Raw genomic sequence first — 14,873 nt, 5'->3', positions numbered from 1 at the left:
ATTTGTATAGAAATCATAGTTGAAGAATCTAAAAATTGATTGCAATGATGTGTGGATGCTAAATTTTATCTGTTAAGAAATAATCAAGTTTTAAGCTTTTGAAATAGAAAGTAAGAACCTCTTTAGCAGTATAAAACTCTATCTATACACTGTCTCTAAGTTACTGATTAGATAAGAGTATTTGAAACATCTGATCAGCAACTAATATAGCATTTAATACTGTCACATCATACATCTCTCATTTTCTGCTCAGTCACTGTATATAGACTGTCTTATCAGAAGAGATATATTCTTCAGTCAGATTAAAAAGATGAGTCTGTCTTTAAAGCTGATTCTGATATATTGCTCAGTATACTGATATAATCAGATCAGAGTAATTGCACTGATCACAGCTCTGCTGCTGACACACTATCTGTGAGTTGTAACAATGAAAACACACTGTATATATCTCTATTCAGCTCTCTCAGCAATGGCTGTTCTGCTTGATCTGTCAATAAGCTCTAAAATACTCAAATTATTGTGGGTTATTATATAATTGAAGATTATACTGTGTATTAGAAAGAGTCTCTGTGCAGAGAAGAAGCTGACAGATTATGTATAGATCTTGAAGTTGTTGAAGACAGCTCTGATACTTCTCAAAGAGATATATCTTCTTCTATATCTGATCAGCTTTAAGATGAGCATCAATCATCAGATCAGTTAGATCATTCTCAGAGATAGTTTTCACAGAATTGATTGACTGTATGAATAGACTTGACAGTACAGATGAGTTTGATGATATGAATGAGTTTAACAGTACAGATGGATTTGATAGTATAGATGAGTTTGATGATATAGATGAGCTTAACAGCACAGATGAGCTTGACTGTACAGACTGTATAGATGAGCTGATAAATAAGAGCTCTGCAGTCTGATATTGATTACAGAGAATATGAGCATCCCCACATAAAATAGCTATATTATTCAGAAAGTGAGAGAGCTTCTTAATCTGATATTGAAGCTGATGAAGAAATGTATGTATGATCTGTTTTTTATTGAACAGTGAAACTTCATTCTGAGTTGTCAATGATAGTATTCACTGTGATGAGAGAAGAATGGCTGATCATCTGCTCTGACTATCACAGCTCAGATATTCAATCTTCTGAGCAAAGTCAATTATACTGTGAGATGAACTCAGATGAATGATCAGCTGCACAGCAGTGTGATTAATACTTATATCAAAAGCAGATATGACAGCAATCAAGAGTGGCTCTTCTGCATGTCATTATCTCAGAACAACAGTCTTATTCTCTGAAGTACTGAACTGAGAATAATAGTAGAAACAGTGAAGAAGATGAGTCATTTTCTCTGTTTTCTGTCTGCTCTGACAGTAGATGATGATGTGAGTGAATGGATTTAATCTTCTTAGAGTATTTCAAATTCAAGAAATTTTATAATTCAGCATCAGTTTCTGATTGAGTGAGTAGATGATTACTTTGTAGAATAGATTATATTGAGTAATTATACTGTGCATCATCTGAGCACTCTGTATCAGCAAGATCTTCTCAAACTTGCTGATCAGATAAAGAGACAGTGTTCTGATCAGAAATATAAACTGATATATCAGCTTCTGTAAAATAAGTAGTAGAGTGAGACTTTTTCAGTATAATGTAGTAGTGACAGTTAGATGATATTTATTGAAGACTATATAATCTAACTGATTGACAATGTGCAGTTGAAGCAACAGAGAGTAAAAGTGTTGATTAACTGTCTGCTCCACTCTCACTATAATGAGAGAATAGAAGATAAAATCCTCAGTATCACAGATCTGATTTCAGACTCTGATACTGATATCAGCTGTCTGACACTGTTGTCTCATCTTTTTTTTAAGCATAATCAGAGACAGTATTACTACTGTGATTCTGATACTGAGAAGTTGGCAGAGGAGAAGATAGAGCAGACTCTTTCTTTTATTGATGCAGAGAATGATAATAATCTGATCAGCTTTATTAAGTATATATCATATTGTCTGCTTCTGAGTGATAGATTGATACTGAGCATACTTTTCATACATACACTGCAGAATGAGATGTGTCTGCTTTATGATTCAATATCAGTGACTGTGAGCTGAGACAACTCAGTAGATCAACCACTGCACAAGTTGAGACTCCACCTCTGTCTTCATCACTCATTGATATTTGAAGAAACTTTTGTTCTTTTCTTCTCTAAATATTATTGAGCTGATCAGTTGATGAGTGGATGAGTTGCTGACTCAGCTGAGATCTTGAGTTGAGATTGAAAATAGAGAGAGAGAAGTAGTCAGATGAAATGTAGTGGAATTGTGAATGAGTTGATATCAGAGCTTACTGACACACTGAAACTTCTGCAGCTCAGTGTCTGTCAAGTCATCTTGAAAGTTGACAGTGTTATTATAGACATAATTTTCTGTCTGTAGTGTGTATGATGTCTATCAGTGAAAGACAGCAGACATACTGCTGTTGAGATTCTTATCTATCTTTTCATTATTATTCTCAGTTAGTCAGAGAAAAGCAGCTGCAGTGAATTTTCTGATGATGATATCCACAGTGATCTGTCATTATATATGAATATGAATGTGCTTGCTCAGAAACCACTTGTTCACAGAGATGATTATATTGATCATACAGTCATTGAGTTATGATGAATACTCTTGAAATCAGAGATAGTCAGATATAACCTCTGAGATGTTTGTCTGCTGATGCAGTCACTGATGAAATGATTGAACTAGTGTCAGAAACTGTACTGTGAGAGCTGCAATCTCTGAGAGAAGAAACTGCACAAATTACTGTGATGTGTTGATTATATTCAGAGATTTGTAATAGCTGATGATAAACAGCATATAGCTGTTGTGAAGAAAGAGATTTCAGAATTTAAGAGATGTATTTCATCACTGCAGTCTCAGAAACTTCATGTGCTGCATCTGCTGTTCAGAACTGATGAAGAATGAAATAAAAAAAGTGTTGAGAAATTGCTGAACAGTATTCTTATACTGATCAGCTGCATCAGCTGACACTATTCAGATGCTATCTGCTGCTCACTTTCAGAATATCTGAAACAGTGTAGAGATCTTACTGACTTGAGTGAACAATCAGCTGTTGAAGAGCTGCAGCTGAAAGATGTTTTAGAAATCAGTGAAAAAGAAGTTATCTGACTCTGCAGTGTCTCAATTGTCAATAAAATCTGACAGATCAAACTGTGGAATCTGAGATGCTGAGTATAAAGCCTCACTGAGACAAAGCTCATTCTAAAAGATCTTACAGATCTTAGTCAAGCTCTGTCAGATGATAATATACAGATTGATCAGAGAAAAGACTATATTCTGATAGATCAGAGTCAGCTCATTCTGATATCAGTATACTGATGCAGATGAGACCTCTGTGTGAATGATCTGAAATCTCAGAAGTCAGTTCTTCAGCAGCTCAGCTATAGAGTCAGCTGTGTTATTGAGTATTTATTGATCACAAATGATCATCAGTGATGATGTGAGATTCAGATTGAGATTCTCCATGCACTGTTTCATTATATATATCAGAATTACAATCTGACAGTTATAGATGAGCTGGGATAGATATGATATATAGATGAATATGAGTAATCACTGATACTACTCAGAGCCTCAGAAGAGAATGACAGTAAAAAAGATTAGAATAAAGTCAAAGATATAATAAGATACAGAATATTGAATTACAGCTATATAGAACTGCAAGATCTTTTGATCAAGCTGTCTATTCAGTTTATTCAGATTGTTCTGATCATCAGCAGCTGATTGAGCTGTCTCAGCTATCTCAGTCATTTCTACTCATATCATCTACTATTCATCAATGGATTTGAAGAGAGAATCTGATAAATGCTTCTGTTCAACAACACACTTTCAGTAGTAGATCAATCTCTGTCAGATCTGAATATAGTGTAAATGAGTTTAATTATTCTGCAGAGTAGATATTGAATTCTGAGAGACTTCTTTATATATAAAGATATTGAGCAGCTGGGTGTTGCAACAGCTGAGCTGATATGCATTGAGAATCTAATCATACATCAATATCATTATTATACTCTCTAGAATGTATCTGATACTGAAGCAGATTATAATCAGTGCAGACTTCTCAGTTGACTGTGGCAGCTGATAACTGGCAGTAAGCTCATCAAGATTGATTCTCTGAAGATGAATGTGAATATCAGTGACTTTCATTTATAAAGTGATTTTAGAGATATATTGAGATTCACTTACAGTATTCAGATCAGAGTGCTTCTTCTTCTGACTGTTCTTGAATTGATCAAATATCTATTCTTATATTAGCTGAGGAATGATAATGATTGATCTGAATGTGGGTGTGGATGCTAAGTATGAGACAGTTTCAGAAGCATTGATATATAACTTTATATATTATTCTAATGTGACTGAGTCAGTTAACACCACAGTGAAGAACTGCACTAGTTGGTTCTGACTGAAAAGATGCTGGAAGTGTGTATGATGTCAGAGTATGAGACTGTTATGATATATCTGCCACTGATACTCTTGATTATAATGCTGTCACATGTGATTGTGACTGATAATACAGTAATTACAGAGCTTCAGATAACAGATGAACTCTAGTTGAGTTGGCAGTTCAGAAATCTTGAGGATTTCATCAGATAAATGTGTAATTTTATTGACTGTATCTGCAACTGTGCAGAACTGATTATCTTGCTCAATTGCTCAATACTAAACTCACTTCTGACAATGCTTTTCTAGTAGATATTATCTGAGATTCTGACAGATGTAACAGAAATCATATATTGTACAAAGCACAACACATCATTCTGATAGAATTCAAAGATATGACAGTGACACATCATACTCAGCCTTTATTACAGATGATAAAGATCTTGAATTTGTAATGAATATATTCTGCTGATGATGCAGATTGTGTAGATGAAATAAATTATACTATTAATACTGATGATGCAGCTGTGGACAACTTTGAAGATCAGTGGAGGTTTACTTCAAGGAATTCTAAGAGGGTTCTAACATTTAGAGTTTAGTGTGAACTTAATTTGTTAGCAAAACAGATGAACTACAGCAGAGTTCAATGTGTAATAATTATAGTGAAGAATATAATCAGTAAGTTTAAAAGAGTTTATAAATAGATTAAAACTTTAATGATTAGTACTCAATAGAACTATAAAGATCAAGTAAATATTAGAAAAAATCTTATAATTTATTATAGTATAGAAAATAAAATCTGATTAGATCTCAAGAATATAAAAACAGATTATTTTTTATATATATTGAACTATTATTATATTAAATATATAGTAGTAGAAATATTAGATATTCACAACTATCAATTGAATATTTTATCTGATATTTATAATATTTTTTATATAAATCTATTTCAATCTGCAGTTAAGAATTCATTTCTTTTACAGAAGATTTTCAACTGATAATTATTTATTATTATAGAAAAAAACAATAAACTCAAATAAGAAATTAAAACAATTCTCAATAATAGAATCAATCATCAGCACTGTAAATAGACTGGCTGTGTGATCATGCATGGAACTGAAATCAAATTTTTCCTCAGTTTCATTATTAGATATCTTAGTTCTGGTCTCATATAGTGTTTAGCAAATTAATCACTTTACACTGTTTATATTATAAATCTAGTCTCAGATTATATTTTACTAATAAATTAGTAATTCTGATCTCATTTGATTCCATTTTACAAAATGGGACCAAATGGAACTATAATTTACTCTATATAGATTGGCAGTGATAGATAGGTTGGCAGTGGTAGGTAGGTTGGTGGTGATAGATTAGCAGTGATAGATTAGCAGTGATAGATTAGCAGCAATAGATTAGCAGCAATAGATTAGCAGTGATAGATAGATTGGCAGCAGTAGATAGATTGACAGCGGTAGATAGATTGACAGCAATAGATTAGCAGCAATAGATTAGCAGTGATAGATTAGCAGTGATAGATTAGCAGCAATAGATTAGCAGCGATAGATAGATTGACAGTGGTAGATAGATTGACAGTGGTAGATAGATTGGCGGCGGTGGATAGATTAGCAGTGGTGAATAGATTGGCAGCAGCACTAAGCAAGATAGAGGTAATATCTCCACCAATTATATCATCAGATTGATGTATTATATAATCATCAGAATGGGATCAAACTTGAGTCAAAATTATAATCAGTCTCAGATCATGTTCTGATTTTGATAGTCAGTCACTTTATATAGAATATCAAGATTTTTTAGTCTCATTTCACTCATGTTTTGATAATTCTAGTCACTTTACACTCTCATTCTAATTCTGATCTCACTAAAATCATGCTAAGAAATGGACTGGAATCAAATCAAATCAAATCAAATGTGTAATTCATGATTCTGGCGGCCAGTCTAACTGTAAATATCTTATTAAATAAATAAAGTACAATTACTCAATCTGAGAATCTGTATTTATTATAAAAAATATCATCATACTCAATATCTATAAATCCTCATTTACTTCAGTAGAAAAAGATAATGTGATAGATTAACACTTATTAATAGTTAACTTACACAATCAATTCTTTATTGTGTATTTATATACTTATATATATTTATAAAGTTCTTCCACATTTTCTTATAATTTTATTTCATAATTATATATATTTTAACACTCTAACAATTTTTTCATTTCACACTCTTTCAGAGTATAATCTTTAATATTTCTTCATCTCAATTTCTCTATCTATAAGAATTCTTTTATACAATCTCTTCTTCTGATTTTTTTTCTCTTTCTTTTTTTAATCAATTTGTAAACTGTTATCAGAATAGTGTCAAGTTTATATAATGCTATTGAAACAGATTATTAGACAGAGTGAAGTGAAGTCTACAAGAATCATATGAAGTTCTGAAGATGTCAAAAGTTGCTCATTATATGGCTGAAATGATTGAATATATAAGATTACAAAATGATGACTTAAATTGTGTTGATATTATTGATGCAAAACAGATTTCTGAATCTCTGATTGATCAAAATGCTCAGAATTCCCACTTTTAAATCTGCAGTAAAGATTTAGCTTTTTCAAATACTGATTTATCATTGAATTGAATATCCAACACTAACTAATCCACAATTGAATATGATATTTTGATTTTATCTCTATTCTTCTCAATTATAACTTCTCTATTCCAACTTCACATTATTGTTTATCATTGTTTCATTTAAATATAAAGTGTTCTTATTATTATCAATCATTTCCTTATATATACTTCACAAAGAATGCTGATTTCACTGATTTCTACTCTATCTGTTCAAATTGTTGTAAATAAAGCAAGTATTCTCACTGCAAAAAATCTCTTCCTTCATTCATCATTACAAACAATGATAGTTCATCAAAAATATACTTTATTTATTCTCTCTGTCATCAATATATCAATTTGAATCAATCTTTAAAATCATTATCAAAAAGACAATCATCAACTGCTTCAAAGAGCTCTTCTCAATTAAAGTCATAGAAATTAATGATATTTATTCTCTGTATAACAGTATAAGTGCTTTATAAATAATTGTCAATGACATTGCTGATGATTTTTTAAGATTACTGCTGCTGAATACTCAACTATTTCTATATCTACAATATTATTCTCATTATCAAGTATGTCAATAATCAGTAATTTCTTTTCTATTTTCTTACTGAGAGAGACTTCTACAATCTAACTGATATATCTGTATCAGAGTTCTTTAAATTTCAATATTATCCTCTTACAGTATATATTCAATCAGCAAAATTATCACTTTATATCATCTTCATTTCTTCAATCATCTTTACATTTCTTGTATTACTATCACTCAGAATCTTCTTTGCAGATATACAATTCTTATATATTAGACAATATACACATCAAATCTATCTATATATTATCATTCTTTTAATTGAGTGATTCTGAAAGTGAATATACATCAGATGGATATTTCTCAGCAGCAGTTTTTTTCTATCAATTCTCATATATATCATCATCAAATTTATAGAATAATACTCAGTTAATCTTCTTTCTACAGTCAGAAAATTCAACACTTTTATCTGAGTTTATATATAATAATAATATTGAGTTGAATGAGCAGCAAGATGAGCTGTGTCAATCAGATTCAGTTATATTATATGATGACTGATAGTATATTTGTAATTTTCACAGAGTACTCAAAAATAAGAAGATGAAAATCTGCACAGTGTGCAAGAAAATCTGATTTCAAATGAAACTCACATTAATCAAGATATGTAATAGATATATACAAGATTAATATCAACTGAAACAGTGATAATAAGATGATTATACTAAATCAGATGCATCAGATCTATATAGTGATGATAATAATATAAACTCTGACAGAGTTTCATGATATCTATTTAAATTAACAGTGACAGAGAAGATGCTGATTGCACAGTGTAGCTTGTATATATAGATAAAATAAGTTCATGAATTTCAGTACTGATATTCAGAACACACAGTATACTTTATACAAAATACAATGACTGTGATTGATAAACTTTCAAAATTTTCTCAGTTACTTAACATGCTGATACTTAAACTACACAGATATAATCAAGTCTCTGAAATAAATATTCAGTATATCACTGATCTGTGAATGAGAAAATACAATATGCTGATATAACTTCACTATCTTTCTACTCACCATCTCAACTATCACTATATTAAAATTAATAAGAATGCAGTGACATCTCTTCTCTATAATACAGATATAAGTGATCAACTCTCTTTTATATATAAGAATACTGAATCATCTGATCATAAATCAGCTACAGATTTACAATCAGAATTACTTATTCAATCAGAACAATATAATAATAATATCTTTAATATTATATCTTTTGTTTCAAATCTTCTAGCAGATACTGATGAATATACACTGCTTGTAAATTATATCAATGCAATCACTGATAATTATTTGATCATACTCTCTGTTCATCACACACCACTTATCAATTTCAATTCACAAGAGTGAATGTATTCAATAATATTCTTCACTCTATTTCCACAGATAAAAGCTGATTTTATAAATAAATATAAATGTTCAGTAACACTCATTCAGTGAGCTCATTATCTGATACAATATTTGAATGAATATTTTACTAGACATTTATAATTTTACTATATAGTATTCAATCAAATACTGTGTGAGCAAGTATTTCATACTGTAAAGTGATATATTATCAAAGACAGAGACAGTTGCAATCTGACTATTGATGATATTCAGAAGATAATACTTGATATCAATCATTTACTTCTTCTTCAAAAAATAGTGAGATCTGAATCATCAATCAAAGATATATGATCATATTAAAATAAATAATGATATGAACTTGAGAGTATCATACACTGACTTTCAATAAATAGTCTATTTCTCATTCTCAGTACTGCAGATCATCAGTGATATGATCTACAAATTTATTTACTCAGATTTCATAAATATCATCAGACTACTGATGACAGATAGCAGACAGTAATTATATATAACAACATTCAGAACAATCTTCACATTATTGTTTATTATTTAACTCACTATTTTCATCTTTTTATTCAGTGAATATTAATATTAAAATTTAATATAGTTGATCACTGATTTTAATTTGAGTGACAGAGCAGAGACAGTGATTATATTTATAATTTTATCTGATTATATGATACTTCTGTTGCTGATGTGTTATTAATTGTTATTTATCAGACTATTACAACTTTCTGAGATCTTGAAATCACTGTAGTTAACTCTGATTCAATTCATTTCTCAGATTAAAGATATTCATTTTCTTTGTCATTTCATCAACAGATATAAATATATATATTTCTGATGAAGTCTCTCACAGAGTCTCTCAAATCAATACTATTGAATCAATACTAACACTTTTATAGATAAACTTCAGAGACTATTGCATGACTCTGATCAATCATTTTGAAAGATATATATAATATTCTGATATATACTGCTTTTATAGAGATAAACAGATTCATAAAATTCACTGCAGATTTTACTATTCACATCTTTTGTATAATATATCTGCTATTACATATTACAATGATTCAGATGATTCTTTATAATATAAATTTCAATGAATATTTGCTGCTAAGCAAACAGATCAGCTGTTATAAATATTCTCTTCAATAATCACTCTTAACTGACTTATAAATGAGAATCTTTTATCTTTCACTTTCTTGAAAGATATACTGAAATATGCAGCAAAATACTATACAAAAAATGAAATGAAATTCACATTATATAATAATATTGCAAGAGCTGTGTGCAATATAACTTCTCATTTCCACACCTCATTAACTATACAGACAGTGATTACTAAGCTGCTGAATAGATTTATTGATGAGAGAGATTAATCTACTCAAGAAGTATATTATTATCTGTTTGATTTATTTTTGATAGAATGCAGTTACATTGTTATCTCAATATATTATCATAAATATTTTCTTCAGTATAAAAACTTTGAGATCATCAACTCTGATCTTATACAGTAGAAGTCTATATTTAATAAATATAGAAGTTGTTCATCAGTTCTAGATAATATCACACTTCTTCAGTTCATACAGAGTTATAATTTCAAAACTTATAGATAATGACTCTGAGTCTCACTGTAATTAATATTATTCTGATCTCAGTATTTATCTGATTGTAGTAATAGTAAATATCTCAACTTTTACAGAGTAAAGATAATCATACATCATTCATAATATGATTGTAATATTTATTCAGACATATTTGATGAATTTAACAACTGAGTGAAAGTCTATAATCACTGTCTGTATAAATATTAAGATATATATGAATTCAATATATTTGATTTTATGAAGAATAAAGTTATTATAGATAAGTTTGAGTTAGATGAGCAATAGAAGAATACAGTTCAGAATGATTAAAAGATATTGACAGCTGATTTTTCAGATTACAAAAATATCAAAAATAAACTCAGTGATTTTGATATATATAATATGAATATTTATCATAACTGACACAGTCATTGTCACTCTATTGAAGATCTACTCTCAGATGATTAATAGAAGACTATCAAAATATATAATTATTCATTATCTTCAGTATCAATTATAATAAACTCAGATACTCTTATCAATGAGCAGTATCAGTTGTTTAATTTGATCATCAATTATTTCAGATAAAAACTCACTGATGTATCTCAGTCATCTCTGCTTCTCAATATTAATAATCAAGAAGAAACTGATAAATCATATATTATTAATACTATTAGTGAGCATCTTGATTATATGATATATCAGTAGAGAAGAATATTTTCAATAGTCTGATCTGCTTCAACAGATGTGACAGCTTTCAATATTCAAGATATTATATTTCACAGTCTATTATATCTATCTGTTCAGACTGTATATCAATTACTGTTATCTGAAATACTATCATCTCTTCAGAAAACACTGTATTATATAAAATACATCATCATCAATGAAAAATCAATATTTGATCTCACAATGATTAGTCAGATTGATCATCAGCTTAAAAAGTTATATTCACAGTATGATGATATATTTTTTGATAAATGAAGTGTTCTGTTGATTGACAATTTCTATCAACTTCTCTCTGTCAGAGACTTCTCTCTATACTTGATTTCCTCTCATTTATGAGTTGATGATGCTGTTAATATATATCATTTCTTATTCATCACTCTCATTCCTCAGCAGATTATATGTCAGTGTGAAGGTGATGATCAATCAACTCAGTTTAGACAGACACTGAGCAATCTACAAACTAACACTCTAATACAGAACAATTGACAATTGTTTCTCTTCAGAGTAAAGTATAATTTTCATCTCAATGAAGTCATTCTGTTCAAGAATGCCATTCATATATATTCAAAGAATGAGAATATTCATTTATATAATATATCAAGATACAGAGCATACAATCAATCAGTTAAAATAATATTTATCAATCATCTGAAATATAAATCAGCAAAAACAGCCACAGCAGATAAAGTATAGAATCTATTCAATATTATTTACTTGAGTATTGACTGTTGAGTGATACTTATATGCAATTTATAAACTGATAAAGATCTTGTTAATAGATCATTTGATACTGTATATGATATTATTTAAGTTGATTTCTGTAATTCTATACTCACACCTCTGCATACAATACTGATCAAATTTGATAAATATATCAGCTCAGAAGTCATTGTTAATCTTATTAATAATCAGTCTATTGTTTTTATATTCTATTCACAGATGAAATTCAATCTGAATGAAAATTATTATACTCAAGAATAATTTTCTGTTGCACTTATATATATCATTACAGTTTACAAAAGTCAGAATATGACTTTGAATAGAGCAGTTTTGAATATATATAATATAGATTTTATATCTGATCTTACTTATATTATCTATTTTTATATCAGATCTCTCAATGATCTGATGTTTGATCAGAAGTTTGATTATACACACTTTCAAATATCAATGACAACAGTTATATTAAATTATTATAAGAATATAAAATGCAGAAATCAGCAGCAAAATATTGAGCAGTATCTGAATAGTATATACATTGCTGTGAGAGTCTTCAGAAGCTCTCAGCAGTCTTCAATTTCAGAATAACTTTTTTTAATTATTACAAAATATCTATTCAAATTTGAAAGCTGATTAGTAAGTGTATTATACATCTGAAATACTCTTTTTGAGATTTTCATTGTTTCTCTGTTGATAAGATGTTTGAAGTTTTGTATACTGAATTATAGCTTGATTGATTAATATAATCAATATATATTCTACAAATATACATTTTTCCTTATAAGTCAGGTTTTTTTCTTTGCATATATATAATGATAGTCATTATATTATGTTTTCCATTGATTGATTTCTGAAGTGATTCCATTGGAACTTAGAAGTGTTTAGAATATAACACTGTCTTGAAAGTGTTTAAAATATAACACTGTCTTGAAAGTGTTTAGAATATAACACTGTCTTGAAGATGTTTAGAATATAACACTGTCTTGAAGATGTTTAGAATATAACACTGTTTTGAAGATGTTTAGAATATAACACTTTTCTGAATAGAACTCTTTGTGAATAACTTGTTAATCTTGAATAGTATATATCTATTTTATTCAATATCTATCTATTTCATTAGTTGAGTTGTATAGATATCTTGAAGCAGTCTTCAGTTTCATTCATTGTATTCTATCTACTTAGTCACTCACTTCACTAACTCATTCATTCAACTTCTATAAAACTACTCTTCTTCTTATCTTTTATTTTTCTTATCTTAGAGAAATTACATTATCTACCTCTTTTCACACAGCATATCAATCCCACTCTTATATCATTAGATGAGTTGACATTTTTCTTCACAAAGCATTCTACAGCTGATTAGTATAATTTAAATGATGAAAAATATATAAGAAATAAGAGTATTTGATATTTTTGAATCATGATTCAAAAGTTATCTGAATTGCAAGCTTGTTTAGCTCACTTATATCTTATATTCTGTATGATATATTTGGATTATCTGCTAATAAATCTGTTGACAGTAAATATACTATCTTCATCTCTATTCTCACCCCCACTTCTAACAAATAAGTGCAATATCATAAGTTTAAACAATGGAAATCTTGTATTAGAGTCAAATATTGCTTGAGATGATATTTCAATCTATTTCACACATGTTGCTGATGGCTAATATATAATATAGCCAGTTTATTCATCATGACTGACATCACAGAGGCTCTCTCAACTATATTCTCACATCATTCTCATACTTCTTTCCATATCTCTTTCAAATTTAATATGGATATCAATCAGTTTGAAGAACAAAGTAAGTTGAAGTCTTTCTCAGCTATTACTCTGTGTTAATAAATCATTACAATTCCATCACAATTCACAGCAGAATCAATAAATATAGCAAAGATCACTACAAAAGCTGATATACTTCAGAAATTTTAAATTGTTAATGAATCTGAATTTATAATCTGATTGCAGAGTTCTCTGATCCATCTGTACTATTTTGAATTTTATATAAATTATCTAAGTTTGAAACATATCAAGAGGTCAAAAGCAAGAGCAAAAGACTCTGTTTTCATAAATATTGAGATTTATTTACTTGAAGAAGAGCACAGTGAATGAGCATATTTTTCTACAGAGAAATCAGATTTTAAATTATATAAGATATTCAATTTTTATTGCTGCTTCATTGTTAAAATCACATTCTGAAACCATCAATTATAGAACAGTGTTTATTATTGAAAAAATATACCAGAATCAGAATACCACAGACAAATGTTCATACTTCTCAAATGATTGATAAAGAAACACACATCAAATTATTTGATAGAATGTATAAAGAAAGATCTACTCAGATTGAAATTTTACTCAAATCTTTCTCTATATTTCAACTCTATAGATGTATATAATGATGCTGCAGAAGCCTTTCACAGCAATCTGAATACTCTGTTCACTATCACAGAAATCATCAATTTCACACCCTCATTCACAGCAATAAACAAAGAAATTATCATTTTCAATACTGAGAATCTGACACAAGCAACTCTCAGTGCTACTCAGAAAGACATCAGTACTATAAATAAAAGATAAAAAGATAAAATTCTGATATCAGTTCAGTATTTAGAGCTTATATACTTGTCTGATATTATTGATTTCAAAGAATCATATTGAAGATGAGTCAATATATACAAAATCATTTATATCTCACAGAAGATAATGAATACAACAGATACTGAAATCAAAAAAAACAACAGTAAATTTTCTGTATTTACAAATACTGATTATTTGCAAGCTGAGTCAATTGACTAAGATCAACAAATATTCAGTGATCAAT

The 14,873-nt window shown here is 29.1% G+C and overlaps 1 protein-coding gene across 1 annotated transcript; it reads left to right on the top strand.

The window, feature by feature from the left end:
* Positions 1-13,744: 13,744 nt before the first annotated feature.
* HCBG_07336 (uncharacterized protein) lies at positions 13,745-14,629 on the top strand (the record flags this gene model as incomplete). Its single annotated transcript, XM_045434385.1, has 2 exons — positions 13,745-13,853; positions 14,439-14,629. The coding sequence occupies 2 exons, from the start codon at positions 13,745-13,747 to the stop codon at positions 14,627-14,629; spliced, it is 300 nt and encodes a 99-aa protein (XP_045285176.1).
* Between the last annotated feature and the right edge of the window lie 244 nt (positions 14,630-14,873).

The sequence above is a fragment of the Histoplasma capsulatum genome (assembly GCF_000150115.1).
Source record: "Histoplasma capsulatum G186AR genomic scaffold supercont2.11, whole genome shotgun sequence".
Taxonomy (NCBI): Eukaryota; Fungi; Ascomycota; class Eurotiomycetes; order Onygenales; family Ajellomycetaceae; genus Histoplasma; species Histoplasma capsulatum.
The sequence above is the reverse complement of the archived record's forward strand: the minus strand, read 5'-3'. Positions and strand labels throughout refer to the sequence as shown.